Source organism: Diabrotica undecimpunctata, chromosome 6, assembly GCF_040954645.1.
Source record: "Diabrotica undecimpunctata isolate CICGRU chromosome 6, icDiaUnde3, whole genome shotgun sequence".
Taxonomy (NCBI): Eukaryota; Metazoa; Arthropoda; class Insecta; order Coleoptera; family Chrysomelidae; genus Diabrotica; species Diabrotica undecimpunctata.
The window spans coordinates 141,283,349-141,310,245 of NC_092808.1; the positions used below are offsets into that span (position 1 = coordinate 141,283,349).

The 26,897-nt window shown below is 33.1% G+C and overlaps 1 protein-coding gene across 1 annotated transcript in view; it reads right to left on the minus strand.

Moving 5' to 3' along the window:
- The window catches only part of LOC140443987 (sodium- and chloride-dependent GABA transporter ine-like), a 103,060-nt gene extending 80,511 nt beyond the window's left edge, over positions 1-22,549 (minus strand). The window contains exon 1 of the mRNA XM_072535542.1: positions 21,799-22,549. Coding sequence (XP_072391643.1) covers positions 21,799-22,349 — 551 coding nt within the window. The 5' untranslated portion in view covers positions 22,350-22,549. The remainder of the gene's footprint in view (positions 1-21,798) is intronic.
- Positions 22,550-26,897: the final 4,348 nt, after the last annotated feature.

Here is a 26,897-nt window from a genome sequence, read left to right on the forward strand (position 1 = left end):
TCACTTCTTTAAACGCTTCCCTATCGTTTGCAACGTGAAATATCTGTTCAAGATTTAGGTAAGTCCAATCTCTGATATTCCTCAGCCAAGAATCTGACGAATTTTTAGCCTGTTACTCCCGAAAAATCGAATCTACGCATAAAAAACACCAAAGTGAATACTCAACATGTATATACTCATATATACTCAAAAGGCATGTGATACGCAGTAACGACAATCGCCTTATAAACAATGTGTTCTAGGAAAGGCCAGAGGGAAGAAGGTCTGTAGAGCGGCCTAAAAAAAGGTGGCAAGATGCAGTCAAAGAAGATCTAGAGAAAATGGGAGTGCGACAATGGGAATTACTGGCATAGGACCGACAAACATGGAAGGCGATAGTCAACGCGGCAAAGACTCACGAATAGTTGTAGCGCCATTGATGATGATGATGATGAATACTTAACCCCTATCTTGGCCTCTAGATTATAATGAAAAATGGCGAGAAAAATGTCTTTTGGAAGCTGGGTAAATCAAGTCAGATAAATTATTGGCTATGTTCTACACGAAGATTTTCTAGCACTTCAAGATAGAGAACTTTACAAAATCACAATCCATGGGGACAGGATGTAACTATACTCTTCGGGGAGTCAAAAGACAAAATAAAGAATCCTTGTATTGTTTAATAAAATGCCCTGACCAACCACTAGGCGAGATAATTGTATTTCTTATAAAAAATCTTCTTCTTCTTCTACTTCTTGGAGATCTTTCGATCTGTTTAATTCTGAAGCTGCCTCTGTTTAATGTCCTGGGAGGTAGATTGCCAACTATCCCTCCATCTTTTAGGTGGTCTTCCGAGAGGTCTTGAACCGGGCAAGTTGTTTTCTAGGACAATATTTGGGAGTCTATTATCATCCATTCGTCTTACATGATTGTACCACATACTCTTACGCTGCCTTCCCCATCTTACAATATCTTGAATTTTGCACTGCTCTCTGACGTTTGTATTTCTCACCCTGTCTCTTCTTGTTTTGCCCACTATTGTTCTTAGGGTTTTCATTTCGGCAACCCTTAGCATCTGTTTCGTTTTGTTGATATCTTCGAGCACTTCTATCTCATATACGGATTTGACTATCTCCCGCAGACATCCCGACAATGCGGATGCTTTATTGATCTGACTCCTTAGGTCCTTTACTCGGTCGTGTGAGCTTGATATATCTATGCCCAGATATCTGAATTGCACCACCTGTTCTATGGGGTTGTTCTCAACCACTAACTTACATCTGAGCGGATCTTTTGTATTGTCATACATTAGATTTTGTTGGTAGAAATGGTCATATTTAGTTGGCGGCTTATTTGAAAGAACTGAAAGAGCTGTCTCTGAAGATCATCTTCTGATTCAGCAATAATTGCTGCACCATCTGCGTAACTCACCATACCAATTCTTTTGTTGCCCATTCTGCATCCGAGATTGAGAGATGTTACTTTGTTTATAATTTTGCCCATGAGTAGGTTAAACAAGAATGGGCTTAAACTGTCGCCTTGTCTAATTCCTCCCGGTGTTGAAATATTTTCAGTGAATTGGTCTCCTGCTCTAACTTTGGTTGTTGTTATTTAGGTTATGGACTATCTTTGTTATGTTGGTCGGTGTTTTATTTTCTATTAATATATTTGGAATGTCTCCCAGGCGAACCCTGTCAAACGCCTTTGTCAAATCAATGAAGCAAATATACGCTGGCTTGCCGAACTCTATAGCTTTTTCTTTAATTTGTTTTATTATGAATTTATAATATATATATATATATATATATATATATATAATTATAATATATATTATAAAAAATATATTTCGTATAAAGTATATGACACGTTATTTCCGGCTGTGATAGCATGAAATCTAAAAGTAAAAAACTGACTGCGTTATTTGGAAAATGGTTTAGATGTACATCGAGTAAATTTATTATCAGAACAAGGCAATTTCTGCTGTAACGGGTAGGTAAATCTCCTCCGACATTTTTCAACATCCTATAATGATGTCATTAGGAATCTATTAAAACGACGTTTAAAAGCGATCATAATTATAATGTGTACATCATAAAAAAAAAGAAGTGTGTAATTTAGCCTACGATTGGCATGAGCTATAAAAACTTAAATTATTTAGTCTACAATTTATTTTAATTACCACATAGATAAGACATATCCATCTAAATGGATTCATATGTACATTTTTCGTAGCAATAATAATAACGAAGCAAATTAAGAAAATTGACTTTGTTCTTCTAAACATCTAGTGCATTATGAACTCTCCAGTAACATACTGTTTCCTTGAGATAAACATTTATTTATTATGATTTGAACGATGTTATCTCAAAGATATTTTATAATTGCCTTAAAAAGCTGTTCACTAATATTTATAAAATTTACCAACTCATAAAAACTTCATCAAAATGAGCTAAAAATAAAAATAACCGATAAGCCGAAATTCAAAATGACTATATAGGTATGTTTTGTACGTTTTTTATTAACTGAGTTACAGCAGGTATTTGGAAAGCCCCGCCAACCTTATATTTAGAAGTAACTTGAAAATCGACATCAACCTTGAAATTATCACGATTTAAAATAATGAAATATTAATAACTAAATAAATATATTACAATGTTTATTCACTGAAGTATAAAAATAAAATACATAATGTAATTGGGTAAATTCTAAACAGCATTTAATATTATAAGAATAAATATGGTTTAAAAGATCTTTATCTTTGGCCTGTTAATTTTATTATCTGTCTGTGAGAACAGCCCTTCCAATAAGTAGAGATAAGTTATAAAAAAAAGACAATAGAACATGGAGGGCATGAACTGGATATGGATCAGGGCGGATCTGTATTGAGGTGGATGTGAGAGGTGGCATTTCGATGTTTGCACTGGTCTAATCCTATTAAGATGTAGGAAAAGCTTTATGAAATTATACAGTTTTTACAACTAAATAGCCAATCCTAGAAAAAAGCGCTGAAAGAACTTCAGTCAAATCCAAACAGTTCTTCTTACATTAATAAACTCTCAAATCTCATTAATACTCCAGACTACAGACCTATTCCTAATAATCCAACAACCTATCTGGAGAAAACAACAAAAGCCTTCCTTTCAGTTGACATAAAACAATCTCTAATTCCCCGTGAAAAGTCTTCCACAACACCTCGAATATATGGCTTGCCCAAAATTCACAAACCCAATATTCCTCTACGTCCCATTGTCAGTGCATACAACTGCCCTACACAACAATTGGCCAAGTACTTGGCCAAAACTCTACAACATCTCGCCGAAAATGCTTCATCCTTTGTCAAAATATTTTTCCAGTTCATCGAACTTCTTAAACAATACCCTATCTCACCGTCAGATTTTCTAGTAAGTTTCGATGTCGTTTTACTCTTTACAAACATTATTATAGACGAAACTCTTCACGAATTAGTTCAGTTATTAATACGCTTGTCTCCAGATCAATACGCCTTTGCGATTATGCAAGTAGACCCACGCTGAGCTCTTTAGTTTAAAACAAGCCCTCATCCAAAACTGTTTCCGCAAAAATCACATCAATAGGAGTATCCAAAGATTCAGATTCTCATCATACGAAAGCTTTTCTTCCTTACAAAGGTGTCACTGATAAAATCAAGAGGAATAAAGACAATATTTACCCCCCAACAAAAATTTTTATCTCTTCTGTCCGATCAATCACAGACATTTCAAATGGAGTTTATTAAATTCCTTGTGTAGACTGCCCCCGATCCTATATAGGCCAAACAAATCGTAGAATGCAAAATGGGATTTATGAGCATTCCATTTCTATTCGCAATTCAGACTCAATTTCAGCTCTAGGTAAACACCATCTTTTCCAGTAATGGAGGGAGAAGGTGCCCTCTCCATAACTAAAGGTTGGCTATAACTACAGCAAATTGCTCTCTATCTTGAGCTGTTCTTAGTATCGAATGTATGTCCATGCATGTCCAGTCTCTTACATTTTTCAGCCAGGAGCATTTTCTTCTTCCTGGACCTCTTCTACTTTCCATTTTCCCTTCCATTATCAGTCGTAGGAAGTTGTATTTTTCTCCTCTGTAAATATGTCCTAGATAACCCGTTTTTCTGGTTTTTACAATATTTAGGAGTTCTCTCTCAGTCCCCATTCTTCTTAGCACCTCGTTGTTGGTCACATGCTCTGTCCAAGAGATCTTCAGCATCGTTCAAAAAACCCACATCTCAAAGGCTTTTACACGTCTCATACTTGTGATTCCGAGAATCCATGTTTCCGCTCCATATAGCAATAAGGAATAAATGAATGTTTTACACATCTTCATACAGGTCCCAAAATATATTTTGGAAACTCCAGAACCATAGCATTCATCTGCTTCTATAAACCAAGACTTATCCCAAAAGCCATAGAAATTGAAAAAAGGCCAAATTGCCTCAATAAAAGAGATGACGGCATACGGTTTTCTTCGACTTGAAGACCTCTCATAAAGAAAATGCCGTCCGCTCCGCCAATCAATAAAAATCTTAAGGTGGGTACACATATGCGAGCCGAACGGTATACGTACAGTACGCGTACAGATCCTTGAAAAATATTCTACATCGTACTAATCGCATACTTATCTCGATCCATGGAAAGCGACAAACCAACAACGAACACACATGTGCGAAATGATTCATTTTATTTATAATTTGGGTACTGATTTATGTTCCTGTTTTTGCTTGTTTAACAAAAATAAAATTATGTACAGTAATCATCGACGTATAAATAAAGATTTTATCTTTATTTATACGTCCATGACAATAATCAGTTTACTGTTTTCTCACGTCTCTTTAGGAAGGAACACGTCATTCACACAATGTCGATTTGATGACACAATAAAAATGTTCGCTGCGTCTAGTAAGCGCCGTCCAAACTGAAAGCCGAGCTTCCTTTGAAGTCGTCAAATAAACCGCAACAATTTGGTTCGCGACGAGTCACGATGAAACAGTACGCAAGCGGTTTTTTCTGCCGTACACATTAACGAATATAGCGTTCACAAACGGTTCGCGAACAGTTCTGCTCGCAAATGTGTACCCGCCTTTACTCGTCAGAAACGTTCGCGTCAATCCCCTACCTCCCAGGCAAAAATCCACCTAAGCCACGTCACCATCGACGGTATAAATGACTGGTCCTCTATTCCCAGCCACACATGTTAATTTTTCTTTTTCTAAAGCTGTTTTATGCCTTGTTTTATTATTTCTTGGTTACTCCATAGCATTTTTGGCGGCATTTCATGTTAAAACTGTTTCTTTATGTTCTTTACAGTATGTTTATTTATATTCAGTTTTGTTTTTACAACTACAAATTTGTATTGAATTACATGTTTGCCATAATAAAAAAAAAAGAATTTTTAAATTTTACGTTTTATAAATAAATAAGTTATTGTAAATTTAAACAAAGTGCCTACGAGGACTTGATGATAGGAACTGTTGCTATCATAAAGTCCTCGTAGACGCTTTGTCTCAGGACCAGCAATTTCATGTACAGTCTTACGTTGCCATGTTATCAGATCCTCTGACTGGTAACTCTAACATCTTAACATATAAGATCCAATAATGTAAAATAAATTTAAACCAATAACTTTTAACGGGTTTTTATCCAGATATTTAGTGGCTCAATACATGTACACCTAGACACTGATGATGGAATATGGATTCCGAAAACGTTTTGTTGTTTTGATATAGCCCGATTGAGTTTTTTAATTATATACCTTTTATAAAGGATTTTAATAAATTTTTTGTTATTTTTTCATCGCTCTGGAATATATGGGTAACATATAATTTTCTATTTTTACGCTTTACGCTTAGAGGATCTTCCTTTCTGTTGCGATTTATGAGACCCACGAGACTTGTTGATTTCTTTTGCAATGCCTTGGCCAATTTCATCGATGTAAAGTAGTTATCTCTCGTTTACATTTTTGCCCTTGCCCAGTTCATTTTTTATTATCAACAAAACAACGTGTTGTTATCCGGCTTATTTGATATGTACTTTGTGAACGTCACCTGGCTTTAGAAGGCAGTAGTTGTTCGTCCACAGGAAGGTTCATTCCCGATTTGTAACATGCACTACTATTTTCCATTCCAAACCGCAGAGGCTAGAGCGAATTTGTCGGTTTTTAATCGTTCAGGTCTTGTTTGCTTTACGTTAAATCTAAATTGAATTTGTCTAATGGCATAGTTTGCCTAAAAAATGAGAACTCCATATTGCTGACCACAAGCTGTTGGTTGGGGAATTTTTGGAACCGTAGGCTCTTTTTGAGTACATAATAGTAAGTGCAGCCCCCAGTTCTTTCAAAATACAGTCGAAGTGTAATTTTTCAGACATTTATGTGCTTTTGTAATAGTGCATTTTTGTATATGATGCAACATGCTCTCGTTGATTATAAGATGCCAATCACTTCTATCTATCTATCTATAGCTCAAAATCTATTCATGTGTTGAATATAGGCCTCTCCCATTTGTCTCTGTCTTCTGTTTGTCTTTTCCACATTGGACCTGCGCTTTGCTCACTGTCATCTTTCCATCTCATTTGCGGTCGACCTCTTGACCTTTTTGCAGTATATGGTCTCTAGCGGCCAATTTCTTTATTCCATCTTCCATCCTGATATCTTTCGTTATGCCCAGCCCATTTCCATTTTAATTTCAATGCATGTTCGACAACGTCTGTTGTTTCGGTTTTGCATCTTATCCACTCGTTCCTCTTTTTATCTCTCAACGATATTCCCAACATTTTTCTTTCCATAGCTCTTTGAGTTTTCTTTATTCTATTTAAATTGCTCTTGGTACACGTCCACGTCTGGGCACCATATGTCATAATAGATAGGACGCATGCATTAAATACCTTCGTTCTTAATTTTAAAGGTATTTTTTGGTTTCTGATAGTATATGAGAGTTTTCCGAATGCAGCCCTTCCCATTCTTATTCTTCTGGTTATTTCTTTAGTCTGGTTACTTTGGTCTGCTCTGATAGCTTGTCCTAAGTAAATATATTCTTGGACGTGTTCTATGTTTGTTCCACCTATGGTAATTACTGATCTGTCTTCTGTATTAGTAATTATTTTAGTTTTCTTTAGATATATTTTTAGTCCTTTCTAAAGAGATGTTTTTGCTAGGTCTGAAATGATTATTCGTAGTTGTTCCATAGTTGTTGCTATCAGTAGTACATCATCGGCGAATCTTAAATGATTTAAATATTTCCCGTTTATACAAATCCCTTTATTGTCCCAGTCTATAGATTTAAAAATGTCTTCCAACGCCAGAGTAAATAGTTTGGATAATATTGTATCCCTTTGTCTGACACCTCTACAAATTCCAATTAGTGGAGTTTGCAAATCTCTGTCTAGCTGAATTCTCATAGTGGCGTTTTGATATATATTGTGGATTAACATTTTGTACCGTGAATCTATTTGGCAATTAACTAGCGCTTCTTCTACTGCCCATAGTTCTATGCTGTCAAACGCTTTTTCATAGTCAACAAACGCTAGGTATATTAGAAGGTTGTATTCATTGGTCTTTTCTATCAATATTTTAAGGGTGTGAAGGTGGTCGGTTGTTCTGTACCCCTTTCTAAATCATGCCTGTTCAACTGGTTGGTATGCATCAAATTTGTTGTTTAGTCTAGTTGTGATCACATTAGTGAAAGTTTTATAGATTTGTGACAAGAGAGATATTGGTCTATAATTAGCTAATTTTGATCTATTTCCTGTCTTATATATCAGAATTGAATATGCCTTGTGCCACTCTTGCGGTATTTGTCCTTCAAACAAACATTTATTGAAAAGTATCTTTAGGTAGTCTTTTATCGTTTCCCCTTCTTCTTTTAACATTTCAATTAGAATTTCATCGTCTCCCGGAGCCTTATTTCTTTTCATATCTCTAATTGCTTTTTCTATTTCTTCTCCGGTTATGGGGGGTAATATTTCAGAGTTAACATTCATTATTTTCTTTTCCAGGTTTTGTTGAGTTGTATCAGGTGGACTGTTTTTAGAGCTGTAGAGGTCACTATAATATTCCCTTGTTATCTTAGATATTTGGGTTCTGCTTTTTTCTATTACACCTTGTTTATTTTCCATCTCTATGATTTTATTTCTTTCTAGGTGGGACTTGATAGATCTTAAGTTTTTGTTTTCTTCTATAATCTTCTCGATTCGTTCTTCTTGATGTTTGAGATCTTGTTTTGTATGTCTTCTTATTTCTGTATTAAGGGTTTTGTATTCAGTTGTATTTCTTTTATTTTTTTGTAGTAGGCTTCTCCGTTGTTGTAGCATGTCTAAAGATATGGCACTTAGTTTTGATTTTTTGTCTGATTTTGCTGGTGCTACTTCTAAGCTAGACTTTAGAAGTTCTTCAGTTATGGCTTTGTTTAGTTGATCTAGATCTAGCCAAACACTTACCACACAATTATTCTTTACGATCCTTTTTGCATACGAAGTAGGACCTGATTCCTCTCGACAAATATTGTGCTGAGCGCGGCATTCTATATTGACAGTAAACATTCAATGAATATTACTATTTTAGTTGGAAAGAAGCCACAATATAAGTTTAAAATAAGTTTATTTTTGATGTTTCGATTTCGACTTCGGAAATCATTCTCAAAATACAAACATTACTACAAAAGTCAATGACTATGAAGAAACCAAAAATCATAATCTTACCATGTACTGATCCAGAACCAGTAACTTTCCATGTTTTTCCGACTTTCGATTTCTCGCTGTCTTCGATTGAAATAGCTTTTACTTGTTAACCTCTTTTTCTCTTGTGACTTGTCTTAGATGCACTTGGTTTTACAATATCAGCTGAATAATATTGTTAAGAAGTAGAAGCAGTGTTTACATAAATTGATCACTCTTGTACGATAAAACTTTCTAACTGATATGAAACATCAGAGTTACTTCAATCACTATTTTGTAGTGGTATGTATTCTTTATCGTCTGTCTCATTATTTTCTTCAAAATCAGATTCGCCTCCCGAAACATTTTCTTCTATTTTTCGTATTTTTTCAAGAAGTCAAGTTCTAATAGTCCATGTCGAGACATCTTGAATCTAAACAGCCATCTTGAATTTAAACGATAAACAACGATAAACAAAAAACTTACAAGAAGCAAACACGATGTAACAAAAGACCTACTAGGAACAAACGTACATAAATATAATTTTACCCATCCGACAGGAATAAACAATATTTTTTTTTGTGTTAAATAAGGCTTTCTATCAAAATACTAAGACTCATAAAATTATTTATGGCCTCAATAAAAAAAACTACAATAACTTCATGGCAACAGTGGCCAAATTGGCAAGTTCGAGTTTCAGTGTTAAACAATTTAAAAGGGTAATCTAACAATAAATTTATTAACAAACGGCATATTCGTAATAAACTCAATGAGTACATACAAATTATAAAAATAAACGCCAAAATCTATCAACAAGAACCGGAGATATAGTTTGTAGCTTGAAGTTCATATTTCATTTTTCGATATCGCCGATGATACAGTGCTGGGTCACAATCACGGGACTACAGTATTTCTCTGTACTATAATCACTAAAGCTCGGATTTATAGGCAACAAAAATTGAAGAAAAAGGCGCCTATATAGGCAAAGATTTTTATTAAAAAAGGCAGGAATATTAACATTTAGGCAAAATATAGGCAATAAAGGAATATAACTTATTATTTATTGTACAAAGTTAATTAACGTAATATTAACTTTAAGCAGGTACATGCATAATATTAACTTAAGGCAGGTACATACACTAACATAAACATTAGTATAAATAAACTAGTAACTAAATAACTGTAAATTAATAATTAAACATTGTAACCACTTAAAATTTTATCATTAATAGAAACAACTAAATGTTTTTCAATATTTTCGGTCTTAAAACTATGTCTTCGATCACTTAAAATTAATTTGTACATTGAAAACGAACGTTCGACATCGACAGATGTAATTGGAGCATATTTCAGACCGGATAATAAATCTGGTATAATTTGAAATTCCTCGGAAAATGTCCCATTCAAAACTTTAGCAACATTAGATAAAAACGAAAAACCTTCATTCTTGTCGAAAACATATTTCATTTTTTTTTTAAATTAATTGACTGTTACTTCGAGGTGCCGATTTAATTTTCCTCTTTAAATTATCTATTAATTTTACTGACTCACATAAATTTATCTCTTGTTTTTCTAATAAGGTAATTGTGGTAACTATTAATTTATAATTGTCATTAATATAAGCGAGTTCCTGTTTCAATTTGGGATTTTTTAATATTTTTTTTGCTTCTCGAATGGCTTCGGAAATATCATCATCAAATTCTGACACAACTAATTCTATTTCATTGCAGTGTTCAAAGTAAAAAAACTGCTTCGAGCCAGGTTCCCCACCTTGTAATTAATGGTTTAGGTGGCAAAGGGACACCGGGAAGTCTTTCTTTATATATTTGCACCCTCAACGGAGCCTTTACAAAAACTTTTTTCATAAAATTTATAAAATTATTTACCAACGGAAACAGATTTCTTATTTCTTCAGCAATTTTATTTACCACGTGGGCTACACAAGTGCAATGAATTAAATTAGGATAAAAAATCTTTAAATTAACAGCAGCTTTTAACATATATGCCGCAGCAACTGAAAGCATTAAAACTATTTTATTCACTGGTATAGCGTTGGGTAAAAAGAGGTTTGTTAAACTATCCTGTATAAATCGACTTATTGTTAAATTGTTTGTTTTTTCCAATTCTTTAACGGCAACTAAATAAGGTTTTCTCGCAAAGTTTTCGTTCAAAATTCCAATCATTAAATTAGCTATATACCTGCCGCATACATCTGTCGTTTCATCCACGATAATATTCAAAAAATTGCCCTCTAACTCCCGCTTAATTTTTGAAATACATTCCACATAACATTTTTCCACAGTATGTTTTCTCAATGTACTCTCGTCCGGTAAGGATTTATTAAGATATTTTTCGAAAAAGTATTTAAAACTAGGGTTATTAACTTTATATAGAGGAATGTTGGATGCAATCATCATCTAACATAAATCAAATTTAAATGCGTCTTCCTCCTTTTTTTTTGAGCTGCTTAAACTATCCCGCAGAGATATTTGGACTAACTTAAAAGAATTTAATTTTTCCAAATTACGTTTATGAAGTGGGGTTCCACAATGCTGGTCAATAAAGTACTTTTTTCTACTTGAAATCTGAGAATTAAAAAAAAAATAATTAGAATTCTAAAACCGCTTTAGAATTTAGTTATGTTGTGGGACGAGAAAAAAAGAGAAAAAATAAAACTTACCGATTTGCCGCATGGTTTACAAAATGATCCATCTCGTTCTAGAGAAAGTTCCGAATAAGGTGCGATCCATAGCCTTAATTAAGATGTCATCTTTTCACACAAATGTCTAAAACGTTTTAAAACGTGTTCTTTGCTTTTCGGTATACGCAACAAAACTAAACTAGGATATAGCAATTTGTGACTAAACTCTGATACAGTAACCGACTGTGTAACTAATAATAAACTAATAAAGCTTAGGGATTTCCAAATAGTTAACCCTTAAGTTTCGATCAGGTACATTTTCCTAGAAATCTGTTATATAAACAAACCATTGATATTTTATTTTTGACCAAAATTTTATTATAGAATGGTTTAGTAATAGAATAATATCATGGGTAGTACCATGAAATTTAAAAAACGGCACAAATAGGCGGAATTTACGAAAAAAGGCAAAAAGTGCAAAAATCAATTGTAATAGGCAAATTAGGCAAAAAAGGCATTTTGCCTATAATCTGAGCTTTAATAATCACATATTGTTAAAAGCATAATTTTTTAATCCGAAATCTGTTGACTTTTGCTATTTCGTTATCGTAAAAGTTTCGGCTCAAGACAGTTGTTCCAGTTCGTTGATATTTTTATCAACCTTATTTCTTCGTAAAAAGTTACTTTTTATAATAAATATTTTGTTTACACTAAATTAAAGTCGCATCGATGTTTACTATTTCCATAAAACTTATTTTCTGCCCCATTTCATGTTTATCAAGTTTTATCCGCTTGATGAAAACTTTGGAGTATTCCTGCTAGTCTGCCGATCATAAATAAAACGAAAAAAGACGATGGCTAACAAAGTTCAGCGTAATATAGGTACAACTAATTTTAACTTTAAAGCTGCAAACGGAACAATTCTAATGAAAGTCTTTAAATAATGTATCTGCGGAACTTGTATAAACGAATACGACAGGATTAATCAGAAAAAAATATCAGAAAAAAAACCGAGGTTAATTTATGAGTTTAAGGAAGTTGTGTAATATTTTTTTCGACTCGTATACTAGTAGGAAGTTAACAATTAAACCGTAAATTTTATACATAAACTCGTATTTACATTAACTTTACCGTTACATAATAAATCCGAAACGCCGTTGCATAATACCATGAAAAAATATCTTTTTTGCATGAAAAAATATCTAAGAAACATAAAGCTTTATACAGGGTGTTTCAAAAAAGGTAACCCCGTCTCTAGGGTAGGTAAAAAACTGAAAAATAATTGGGGTTTGCTTAGTAAAAAATTTTTGCAAGGCCATCCGTTTTCAAGATACAGGGCGTTGAAGAAAAAAAAAATTTTACGCATTTTTTACGATTTTGTCGAAACTACTGGCAAGATTGTAATGAAATTTTATACGAATATGTTTGGAAGTTGATACATCCGATGAATTTGTTTTTCTATCTGATTCTCATAGAGGGCGCTAGTTACACGGATCGTACTAAGTATTAGTCAATATAACTTTTTTAAGAGTATAATTATTAATCAAAATTTCAAGTAAACTTAAACATCATTCAATTTTACACGAAAAAGGTAGTCTTGGTAAAACTCGATACTGTGTACCGTTTTCGGAATATTTTGATTTGAAAATTATGAAGTAATAATTGATGCTGGTATAAAATAGTTAGTAATTAAACAAAAATCACAAGAAGAAAATTAAATTAATGACTAAGAACATAAAATAAAATTCAATTACAGTAAGTGTTCAAAATGCCCTCCGTTTTCGCGAATACACAAGTCTATTCTTTTTTCTAAAGATTCCATTAACCTTCTAAACGGTAGGGGATCAGCTATGATGTCATTAAATTGACGTTGAATTCTTTCTTCCAATTCTTGGGGTGAATTTACCTCTGTAGCATAGACTTTTTCCTTAATATACGACCTAAATGCGTAGTCCAAAGGGTTAAAATCGCATGACCGAGGAGGCCAATGAATCGGAGCTTCTGCACCTCTACCAATCCATCGATTCGGAAAATGATTACTCAACCAATTACGACACCTTCTATCAAAGTGTGGTGGAGCTCCATCGTGCATAAAAAATAAAGATCTTCGCTCGTTTAGCGTAAGATCTTTTAATATCTCGAATAAGGAATTGTTTAAAAAATCGAGATACATATCACCATTTAAATTTCCAGGTAGAATATGATAACCTATTAATTTGTTAGCTAAAGTTGCTGCCCAAACATTAACTTTAAATGAGTGTTGGTAATATGATATCCTTTTGACTCGTGGATTCTCATCACACCAGTAGTGAGCATTATGGGAGTTAAACATACCTTGTCGCGTAAAGGTCACCTCGTCCGTAAAAAGCATGCATTTTAAAAAATTTGGATTGTGGGCTGTCCTTTGTTGCAATGTTTCACAAAAATCCACTCGAACCGGTAGATCATCTGGCAAGAGCTCTTGGACTTGTCTGTAATAATAAGAATGTAATTGCTGTTCTTTCAGTATCCGCCAAGTACTTGAAGAAGAAGTATTTGCTTTTCTTGCTATATTCCTTACGCTAACTGTTGGATCTTGATCAAGTAAATTTAAAATATTATTTTCTTTATTAATTGTTCTTGTTGTTCTTGGTCTACTAGAATTTATTTTATTTGGTCTCACATTCCCAGTTTCTCGACAACGTCTTTCAACGGCTCTAAATGTTTTTTTTTAATGGTAAGTTTCTTCTAGGAAACTTTTCTGCATAATGTGTCACAGCTGCACTAGAACATCCTAAACATTCGCCTAAGGTTAATAACATGTCAGTGTATTCAACATTTGAGTACATTTTGATTTGATTTTACAAATAACAAGGTTTCAAAACTCTAATTATTGTTGATTTATCGTCATAACAATCAATAAATGTCAGATTTCCATGGCACACTTGGAGAAAATATAGGTATACCTATTAGAACTTTATCATTACTACCAGCATCAATTATTACTTCATAATTTTCAAATTAAAATATTCCGAAAACGGTACACAGTATCGAGTTTTACCAAGAGTACCTTTTTCGTGTAAAATTGAATGATGTTTAAGTTTACTTGAAATTTTGATTAATAATTATACTCTTAAAAAAGTTATATTGACTAATACTTAGTACGATCCGTGTAACTAGCGCCCTCTATGAGAATCAGATACAAAAACAAATTCATGGGATGTATCAGCTTCCCAAACATTTTTGTACACTTCCCAAACAGTAGTTTCGGCAAAATCGTAAAAAATGCGTAAAATTTTTTTTTTTCAACGCCCTGTATCTTGAAAACGGATGGCGTTACAAAAATTTTTTACTAAGCAAACCCAATTCAAAACCCAATTATTTTTTAGTTTTTTACCTACCCTTGAGACGGGGTTACCTTTTTTGAAACACCCTGTATATATATATATACATAAACATTCCTTAATATTAAGTTAATTTTAAAAAGTGATATCGTTATGTCCTAATTATGTCATTATGATGTTGTAAATATTACGCTCAGATGCAAAAAAAAACGCAACGTAGAAAATTTTGGTCAAATTCAAAGTATTTCAGTTTTTTTTATTTTTAGCCCTATTTTGATGTTTTTTTAGCACACTGTGTAAAAATTTATAAATTTTAATTTATTATAGTAAGTTTTTTAATAAAATTTTGCATTTGACTTATTATGGGGGGTTAATCGAAAGGTGGTTTTTTTTATCCTAACTTTGAAACATCCTGTGGAATAATTCCGTTAGCGGATTCTCGTAAAACCTGGTTTTTCGGTTGCAACCGTGTCTTCTAAGTGTTATGTTTTTTGTTTTATGTAAAAATATTGATTGGTTCATTTTTCGGAGTGAAATGACTTTTCCACCCACAATTTACGACTTTTCCTATTATTACTATTATCTTTGTATTAATTTGTAATACCACGATGGGGGCTTTGGTGACTGATATCGAAGAAATGTAATATCGACATCCCAGAAGCACTATATTTAAATGTTAAAAGCAACGACATGATCTTGGTTTTAATGAACAATGATAATAATAACATAACATAAAAAAAAACAACTAAAATGTAACTCAACCTAAGTACGTAAATAACAAAGAAAAGTTACTAAAAAATAACTTAATACTTTGTATTACCTCCCCTACCCTCTATAACTGCCTGTACACGTCGGCTCATGCTGTCTATGAGGTTGCGAATATCATCTTGCTGGATGTTTTGCCATTCCTCTTCTAGAGCCAAGCGAAGTTCGTTAATTGAGGCTGGTGCTACTTCTCGACCTCTAATATTTCTACCAAGCATGTCCCAAACGGGCTCTATTGGGTTCAGATCTGGCGAACACTCTGGCCAGTTCATTTTATTAATACCAACTTCCACCAAATATTGCGTGACACACATTGCAGTGGAGTCGCGCATTATCTTGCAATAATAGAAAATCATCGCCGATATATTGAGAAAAGGGTACTGCGTGATTCGCTGAAATTTCTTCATATACCGGTGTGCAGTCAGTTGCTATCAACAAGTCCTCGTAGATACTTTGTCTCAGGACTAGCAACCTCCAGTGAAGTCTTAAGTTGCCATGTAATCAATTCCTGTTGTACCTTAAACATCCTAGTACATATATAATATCAAATAATGTAACAACATTTAACGGGTTTTTCCCCAAGTATTTAGTGGTTCAAAACATCTACATCTAGATAACACCGATGATGGAATATTAATTTCGAAAACGTTCTGCGATGTAGCCCGATAGGATGTTTTAATTATATACCTTTTATAACGAATTTTTAAATAAATTTTTTGGTTAAGAATATCTGTAATTAAAAATTAAAAAAAAAATTGTTTGATATTGGCAGGAAAAACTGGTATGACCCTAAATGACCCCGAACATGATTGTAAAATATTCACCCACAACCTGCGTTGATGTAGAAGGGAGTTTTTCAACTTCATTTAAAGTGATTTGGGCACATGAGTAAACTTAGACCGATAAACAGTGCGGATTATAAATTTTGCCAGGCTGAAGACGAGACAGCGAGACACTTTCTGTGTAACTGCCCAGGGTTAGATAGGACAAGGCTTAATATATTTAAGCATTATCAACTGCAGCCCTATGACCTACCTATGACCTACCAAAGACTATTATAGACTTTGTTAAAAACAAACAACTTTAATCTAGGGATTAGCCACAATGCACCTCAGGTTGAGTGGAAGGGTGATTAAGCACCCACTCATATTGAAACGTTACCAAACCTAATACTGAACTTTATACCCAAAGATGTTAATTGAATGTACTTAGTTTTTATTCATATCCATGATCAGAATGAAACAATAATATTTTCGCTTGATAAAATTTGTCTCTCAAAGAAAAGACAAAGTGGCGCCCTTTTTGATACATTATTCATGATATCATCTTCTTATTTTTCTTTTGTTTAAATACTAGTCAGAATAATCCAAAGAACCACGCCCACATCTCTGCCGATTCTGAGCAACGGGTCCTCGTTTATTTTGTGTGCCACAAACACTGTTTATTGTTTGATGTATAACAGTATCATTCCAATATTTATATTCCTATCGCTATATTAGATAACCTTTATCACTATGCCTTCTTTAATTTCTATACTTGATTATGCTTCTATTGCAAGCGTTTCAATATGTGCCGATTGCTCTAATATTGATCTTAAATCTGTTAGTTCTCACAACTATCCAAAGTTATCATTTTATTTGTAGTAGAACTATATCTTCAACTGAATACTCTGCTTTTGACTGTTTTTGATAACCTTTTCTGGTTATATCTAATTCATGATGAATCGTCAAAACATTTGAAATTTGCTCTATAAATCTACCACTAGATATTAATTTATTTATATATATTGGCAATTAAATAAATTAGTAATGAAAATTCCCTACTCTATTTAACAGTTGATGAGGGAAAAACAGAAAGAATTTTCCTATACATCTCAATATACTTTTGCCTTTGCCTACTTAAATATTATTACATTCCCTACAACTTGTCGTAAGTCGTAGCTTATGAATATATAATTTTATTTATGGAAATGAAGGTTTCTTCATAATTAAATAATTGTATTTAGAAAACATATCTGAGAATTGTGCTGACGTCGTAATTATGCGGCCTTTTTGGGTTTCTCTAAATATGGCTAAATAGCTAGATATCAGTTATAAATGGGTTTGAACGTAATGTGATTAATATGATTTTTAATTAATTTTAGAATGATTTAATATGTTTTGGCGACGATCGTCATGAAACTGTGTATGTGGCATATTTAAGTTAAATACCTTTTATTTACTTATATGGTATTAAACCACAATGTGATTATAATAAAAATTACATTTTACATTTGTTTTTCACGGCTCGACGTTCAATCCGGAAATTATTTTATTTTCAAGAAATTATTATAAATAGCAATTTACAAGCTGAATTTTCCTGAGAATATCAATTTTGGGACCCCAAAACAGTTGCAAAAAAATTTACCACTTTTACCCCCGGGCTTCCTCCTAAAAAAAAGCAAAAAAATCAATTTACCAAGAATGTGTACGTCATAGAAAAAATGTTTCAAATAAAAAATGTAGCTGAGATAATTTTAAATAAAAATGTTTATTAGCAGTTTTTGTGTCGAATGAAACAACAGAAACAACGCTTGATTTTGATTGTCAGTTGCGAGCGCGTATCAACTCGACAGTAAAAATTCGATTTCTTTTGATGTGTGTGTCCCATCGACAAAAATCAAAATGCGTTATAAAGGTAAAGTGGAGATTTCGTATACAATAATTGTTGTTTTGCCATTTTTTACTATTCTCATGAGATCAATAAAATTTATCAATTTCATTGACCAGTCGTAGTGAAATGTCCATTCTTAGAGACTAATTTTCAAAACCTTTAACAAGAAATTTCAATTTTAAGTTGTGGCAACAAATATGAGGCGTTTAGAATATGACTATAAAATGCAGAATTTAAACTTTTACATTTCAAACGATTGCACGTCACGGGAAATACCTCTAAGAAGACGGTTTTGAGTGTAATTTGTAGCAGAAGGTAAGTACTTTTGAAAAACGTACTCGTGTAATCGAAAAAGAGCGGCTTTAAATATTTTAGATCGTTTGTAATGCAAAAGCTTAAATTCAGCGTTTTTAAACATATTTCAAATGCTTCACATTGTTGCCAAAACTCAAAACTAAAATGTTATAAGTTTTGAAGATAAGGCTCTAGTAATTCAAACCCTATAGTGGCCGGTCAATGAAAGGGATAAATTATATTGATCTTATCAGAATCATAGAAAATGGCAAAAATCACGCCACGGTTATTTGTTTAACATATTTATAAAAACTGAGTTTTTTGCGGCAAAATACAAAAATTGCATACGAAAGCTGTACCCTTTTCCTTTAAAACGCATCTTGATTTTTATCGATAGGATACTCGGATCAAAAGATATCGAATTTTTACCGCCGAGCTGATACAAACTTTATTGTACATTGATTTCGCGCGCGTAACTGACATTCAAAATCGATGATTGCTTTAAGTCTTATTTCTGAGAGAACGGTTCATTAAAAATAAATTCTAATACAAATTTTTGTTCAAAATTATCTTAGCTACATTTTTTATTAAAATAATAAGCGTACAGCTTCTTAGTAAATCGATTTTTTTTTCGTTTTCTCCTCTCTCCGAGGAGGGTTTTAGGGGAATGCCCCGAAGGTAAAAGTGGTAAGCTTTGTTGATTTTTTTTGTCGTCCTAAAATTGACATTCTCAGCAAAATTTAACTTGTTCGTATGATTTTTAGAGGTTCAGTGGCAATTTCACAGTTGACGTACTTGGCCTCGATCTTTTCAATTAGCTATGGTTTGATACATTCTGAGGGTAATGTTTTAACCTAAAATTGACATTAAATTTTAATTTTTGTGTGCTTATGTGGTTAAGTGTTGGTTAACCTCAAAGAATGATTGTTAACCTCAAAGATCTGTTTCCTGCCAGTATTTGCGTTTTAACTTCTCGTTCTATTTTGTCGTCATTGGTAATCTAAAGACCGATACTGACGAAATATTGGAAACATGATGAAACTACTGGGACGAGCTATATACAAATAGCCTAGAAAACTATACTATCCTACTGTCTTACTCGCTGCAAGTCAAAGATGCAATTAAATCGCCAAAGAGAAATAAATCCCCAGGCCATTGATTTAATACCACGTGAAACACTACAGTTACTAGGTAACGAAGGATTACATAATATTATCCATTCTATTTGTGTCGCTGTTTGTAATTTAGGAAAATGGCCATCTGATTGGCGTACCTCAATTTATATCCCGCAACACAAAAAAGGAACTACTACCAGATGTGAAGACTTTCGCACACCGTCACTAATAATACATGCCTAGTAAAATCTTGTTGCATATCATCAAAAATTAGATTAAAAACCTATCTACATTACCAAATACCTCAAGAACAAACGGAGTTTCTAAAGGGTAAAGCTAGACGGGAACAAATTCCAAACCCAAGACAACTCATTGAAAAGTCTAGAGAATTTCAAGTACCTATGCTTCGTTGACTACCAAAAGGTATTTGATTCTGTAAGCTGGATAAATCTGTGGCCCATTATAATAGAAGTTAGCACACCAATGCACCTGGCTACACTTATTAAAAATCTGTACCAGTCCAATATAGCAACAGCATGACTAGATCAGAAGTTCTCAAATCAATTCAAGACCGAGAGAGGTGTTAGATAAGGATGCGCATTGTCACCTGACTTATTTAACATTTATGGTAAACATGTCATGAGGACGGCGTTAGATGAATGGGCCAGTAAAGTAGCAGTGGCTGGTAGGAAAATCTCCAATTTAAGATTTGCTGATGACACTACACTTATAGCAGCAAATAAGCAAGAAATGTTTAATCTCCTGCGAAGAGTTGAGTACGAAAGTAATAAAGTTAGTCTGAAAATCAATAAAGCTAAGACAAAACACTATTCAACTGACTAACATGTTACAGGAATACCAGAGAGTGGACAGTTTTGTCTATCTCGGGTCTAGTATAACTAACGATGGTAAATGTGAAGCAGAAGTTCAGAGACGTATTGGTATAGCAAAAAATGCGATGAGTCGCCTAACTAAAATTTGGAAAGACAGACCTATCTCTCAAAATATCAAGATGAGACTGGTGAATGCCCTTGTATTCTCAATATTTCTATACGGGGCAGAGACTTAGACTCTTCACGGACGTGAGCGCCAAAAAATTGATGCCTTTAAGATGTGGTGCTGGAGAAGAATGCTGCGCATACCTTGGACTGCTCATAGGACAAACGTTTCCATTCTAAACCAATTCGAGAATAAAAAAGGCTGTCCATAATATGTAGGCAACGTATTCTGCAATTCTGCAGTTATTCTGTGGAAAGGCTTAAGAAAAATAGAATTTTGAATACCCGGATTCATTAACGTGCACCCGATCATCTGTAAAATAAAACTTTCTAGTCTGGTAAACCGATCGAAAATGCTTTAAATGGAACTTAGTTTTGTACGACTGTGAAACAAAGGTACTTAAAAAATACGTTAACAAACTTGCAAGCCTTTTGAAATCTGCATAATCGCAGAATGCACCGCATAAGCTGGATCATCAGAATAACCAATGAAGCAATCTTGAGAAGCATGAACACCCGACCTCGTCTTGTACATATTCCCAAGTTAAAGTTGATTTCATGTAATCGAATGAACTATCTTACAATAAAGTAGTCCCAAGAATGCAGCTCAGAAATATTGTCATTTTAAAGTCGTCTACTTTAAAATATATAATATATGTTTGAATTGTCAATATAAATGAGTCAGATAAAATTTAATTATTAGAAGAATTTACACCAAATGACAAAAAACAAAATTTGTTTAATTTATTAATGTTTGTATTTTGAGAACGATTTCCGAAGTGGAAATTCAAGCGTTAATAAACTTATTTTAAACTGTAATTGTGGCTTATTCCCATTAAAATAGTAATTATTTTACTTTTTGGAACAATCTTTACAAAAGTTCATCAGATATTTTTAAAAACTGCTTCAAAAATTAATAAGCGTCCATATACTTTTACAGCTGTGTAACTATACTCCATACAAAAATAAGTAGATTAAACAGATGTAATATTGGTCGTTATATATCGTTTTTAATTTGGTGTTGAGTTTATTTTACCATATGTTTTCTAGAAAATTGTTCAATGGCAACTTAAAATAATTATTTAACCTCTAAAACATCGAATTTTTAAAAGTGTTTAATTGTTGCCATGTCCGTTATGTTAATTACCGCTAAAGAATTCATTCAAAACTATCATAATATTTTGATTATCTTAATAATGAATAAAAAGACCGGTATAATCGACATTCATTATTTTAGTAGGTCAAAAGTTATGTAAATTTACTATACTATTATTTACATAAACTACCTATTTACGATAATAAATACATAACACAGGGTACCCGATAACTAAAATACATAAAAATATAATAAATATGTTACTCACGTTGGAGGATTAACAATATTAAACAACTCCACCGGTGATGTGGGAACTCTCCTAACAATCATCTTTTTGCCATCGGTCGACCCCATATACACCGATGACCATGACCTGAGTGACGCGGCGTCAGAAGACTTAGAAACAATTCCTGACTCACTACTAGGAGGTTTCTGCCCCAAATCACCCAATAAATGGTGGTAATTCTTCAGAGACCTAACGCTATTATTTCTCCTAAAGTTAGGGCTACTTTGGTGCGAGGAAATTGAGTTAAAACTATACATAGGAATGTCTGAGTGGTGCGTTTTCGGGGCTTTACTTAACGAACTAGCTGGAGATGGTAACTTATGTTCTACAGGCTCCTTAATTTCTTTAATTTGTTTAGGTTCTATAGGTTCTATATCACAGTCGTTTTCTTCTGTCTCTTCAACAGCTGGTATGACTTCCACCTCGTTTTTCAACAGTCTTTTTATCGGCATGTTATTGGGTTTTATTTCCTTCATAACCAACCCAATGTCTTCCATTTTCGAATGTTTATGATGAATGTTGTTTTCGTACATTTTTTCTATTTCTAAACCAAATTACGATTTCATATTCTCGGTTTTACTTTCCAATGGCATGATATCACTCGAGTGTAGATAAGATTGTGAGTTATAACCTAGATTTGTGTTCAAGAATCGCGCACATCGCTCTCACTGAACGTTATGAGTTGTCACGGCGCGCTATGTACCGTCGTAGCCGCGAGACTGAATACTATTTTAACCGTTTGGTATAAAATACAAGGAAAGTCCCACTCTTCTGGCATAATAATATTTAGTTCTCGGCTTTTAATTCACGTTATCTTTGATTTAAGATTTGTGAATGATTTATTGCACTTATTTTTTGTCTTTTATTTTTAAAACGACAGCAAATATCAGAAATGTTATTAATTAACTTTGAATAAAATATTATTGAGTTTTTAGACGATTTTTACTAGCCCAGGAGGATCAGGAAAATCAATCAAAAGTGATTGGCGAGCTGCGTGGATAACATGCTACGCACAACAACCCAAAAAGTTCAGTTATAAAAAAAAACAGAATCAACTGAAAAAAGAAATTCTTGATCTGTAAAAACCGAAAAGACCTGAAACTCAAAAAACTTTGAATTTGAAGAGGCAATGAAGAAGAAGCTGACTGAATATGAAGGAAACGAAGACAGAACACTAGAATACCCGTGGGACCTAATAAGTAGATATACATTAACAAAGTTGATTCTAGAAACTAAATAAAGGAAAGTTGGCCAATGTATTGATGATGAGTGTAAGGCAATTGAAGAACGAAATAAAGCATATAGAATATATTTGACTAGAAGAAGTAAAACATGAAATGCATATCAATTTATCAAACACCTGAAACAAGGATTTAAACCAGAAGCTAATCTGTGCAGCAATAAAAACAACGAAGAACCTTGGAAATATATTTTAAAGCTTAACAAAGTTATTCCATTCTGCCTTGTTTGATACTTTCCTTCGCCACTGCCTGATGTTTATGGTTTTAAGATTTTCTTCAACATCGCTTATCCATCTTTTACAGGGCCTACTACCCTCGTTCTATTTCCTTGGGGTTTCCGTCTCTTGATTACTTTTACAGCTCGATTATCTAGCATTCTTTCTAAGTAGACAAGCCAGTGTCTTTGTGACTTTACAAATCTAACGATATCTACGCTCTGCATTAATTCATCCAGCTCACAGTCCATTTAGTTTTCCACGAACCATCTCTAGAATGGGTTGGTCCAAATCTATTTCTTAATATTTTACGCATTGTTTTTATCAGTGGTTAAAAGTGTCCACATTTTACTTCCATAATATGAGACCTAAGCATAGCACATGTCCATCATTCTTTATCAGTTCTGCAGTTATTCCATCTGTGCCAGGCGCTTTGTTATTTTTTAGATGTTTTATGACGTATATAGTTTCTTTCAATGTTGGTTATTCAACTAATTGTTCTGCTGTATGATGAATTATTTCTTCTTCTTGGTTTGGTTTTTTTTTCTGGGTTTAAGAGGTCTTAAAAATGCTCCCTTCACTTTTCCATTAGTTTCTCTTTCTCGATTTTCTTGCCATTGTTCTTGTCATGTGTCCTTGAGTGTATAGCTTGGTTTCCTTTAAAAATGTAAAAAGTTTTCCTTCTGTTACAATAGTCTGTAATCTGTTTAAAATTTCTCTCTTTTTCCTTCTACAATTCTACTTGTATCTCTTCTTAGTTCTTCATATGTCGTTCTATTCAATCGGAAATTCCTTTCTAGACATTTCTACCTAGCTATATTTTTGCTATTTATTAATTGTTGGAAATCTTGGTCAAACCATTCCTCGTTTCTTTTGCTTAAGGTTTGGCCTAATGTTTCTCTTGCTGTATTGAGATAATAAGAAAATAAAGTTAATAAGACCAAAAAACTTCCAACGATACAAGATATGCTATAAAAACTGTCTTTAGCCATTTATTAGATATTTCACCAGTAATATTAAACATAGTTCAAAAGTTTAGCGAGCACTGATGTGGTATTCGTGAAATATTTTCAAGAGTTTAGTTGTGATGTTGTTTGGGTCAAGTTGCTTATTTGGTTTGGACTTATTTTATGACACTTTAAAATCTCAGATCCTTCTTCTTGAGTTACATTACCATGTATGTTTGGCGGGGCTATGGCGTCCCTCTGTTACTGTTTACTTTACAATTTTAAACTTCTTTGGTCATATCCATAGAAGCTATCACAAAATAGACAGTTTAGTAGTCTAAGGAAGGACTCAGAGTCAATGCCAATGCCACAGATCTTCACAGCGATGGGCAGATATTACAAAAAAGCTCAAAAACGATGTTATAAATTATTGAACTTACAGAATTAAGAGTATTTTAACATTTCCATGTTCAAAATAGTACTGTCATAGAGTTAAAAGCGTTTTTGGGAATCAATATAGTTTCTGGAGAGATGGGATCTTCATATTTAGCTTATAAGCATTTATTTTCAACAGATGACCTAGGTAACGATTTTTTTATACAACTATGAATTACATACCATATAAACGAATATGGCATTAAAATATTTGCTATAGTTGGTACAAGAAGTCTCTATTATTGCAACATGGAAGTATACCTCGGTAAGCAACCAGGGAGTCCTTATTAATTTAGTAATTCTGTAGAAAACGTCCTTTTGCGACTTATAAAGCCAATATCAAACACAGGAAGAAAGGAGACTGTAGATAATTGGTACGCTAGTATACTCTTGGCACAAAAGCTACTCACAGAAAATAAAATAGCCTTAGTGGGCACCGTAAAAAAATTATCGGGAAATTCCTAGTGAACTTCTTTCAGATAAAACTAATCCAAAGTACTTTGTTTGGATTTACAAAAAATTTTACAAAAGATTTACGAGGGTGGTGTTGACACACTTTTTGCAACTTATAATGTCCGAAGGAGAACAAGACGATAGCCTAGGACAATTTTTTTCATTTAGTAAATGTTTGTGCTGTAAATTCACTTATTATATTTAATTCTTGCTAATAGTCAGGGTTACAATGTCTAGAAGAGCATTTTTAAAACTGTTAGGATGAGAACTGGCAAGACCCTATCAGCAAAAACGCAAGTTCCTCAATCCCTGCAAGAAAGCGGTGTTACATGTGCCCAAGAAGCAGAAATCGCCATACCAGATAAATATGTAACATGTGTAAAATGCATATAATATGTAGAGAACACACAAAAAATCTTTTCAATGATAAATAAACATTTAACTACCTATGTTTTTTTTGTTGGCGTTGTATTACTTTTTTTTCTTTAGCGTCACGGAACTAGCGCCACAAGATGGCGTCGTCACGGGTAGCGTCATAGAATAGTGGAACATCTTGAATTTGTTAAAGTATAAAAATGAATAAATATTAAAATTACTTTATTTAATTTTAAATATATTATTTAAATTTTAAAAATACAGAAAGCAGTATGAAGCTCAGCTCCAGTCTACAGTACCGCCTACTGTTTCACCTTTTTTCACATTTTTTGTCTTATTTAGACAAGATTTTAAATAAATATTTCATAAACTATTTTTTTTACTTGTTCAACACTTTTACACATTTCTGTTATTAAAAAAATTAAATTAAGAGGAATAGAAACAGTTGGTGTCTTAAAGGCGCCACCATCCCAGATTCACGCGCCTACTTAATAGCTACAGTTCTTATTTTTAGAGTATTGAGCAGAAATTAATTTGATTAACCTTTTTGAATAACCTTTTATTTTGTTTTGATCGAGGATCGCAATCTATTTAGCAATAGTTTGTGTCCTTTTGTTATTTTTTAGAGTATTAAATAAATACATTTTTTTCATTTTATTATTTGATTAACGATACAACTTTTTTGTAGCATATAGGTAAATATTTGATATGGTTTATGACGATTTTGAGTCCTTCATAAATCTCGGGTTAAGATTTATTGGCGCATTTTCTGAAATTATCAGATTGAACTGTTATCTATTTGTTTTGTGTCTGTTATCTATTTATTATTCTTTTATATCCTTATTAGTCATATCCTTACCCACCCCAATGACACCTCCGATTCTGAGCAACGCGGTCTTCGTAATATTTCTGTATACGATCAGGTAATTACCACCTCACCTTCTTCTCTATGACCACCTTGAGCTGGTCTTTCGGTTCACTAGGAGAATCACAAGTAACTAATTAATGTTTCATTTTTTTCAGAGCACAAAATAAATAATCCGCGACAAATGGATTGACAATTAGAAGACCACATCCTCCTTAAGAGCAGGAATCTTCAAGAATAAAATCTGCAAACAAAAGATCAACACTCACTTTGATACACATGACGACACACCCCAACGCTTTTAATCAAGAAAAAGGACTGCGGACCTTATCACAAAAAATTAGATATCGTAATCTTTTTATAATTTCGTAATTCAATTAGAATAATTTAAAAAGTATTAATTGTTTTTTCAATTTTTAAACAAATATGACTGTGTACAAATTCGATGCAGTTTTATATTAATCTTTAATTGCGTATTTTGGTGCGTTATGCGGAAAAGCACTGCGGTTACCATTTTTATCATTATTTCTACTGTCACTTTTAATTAAGT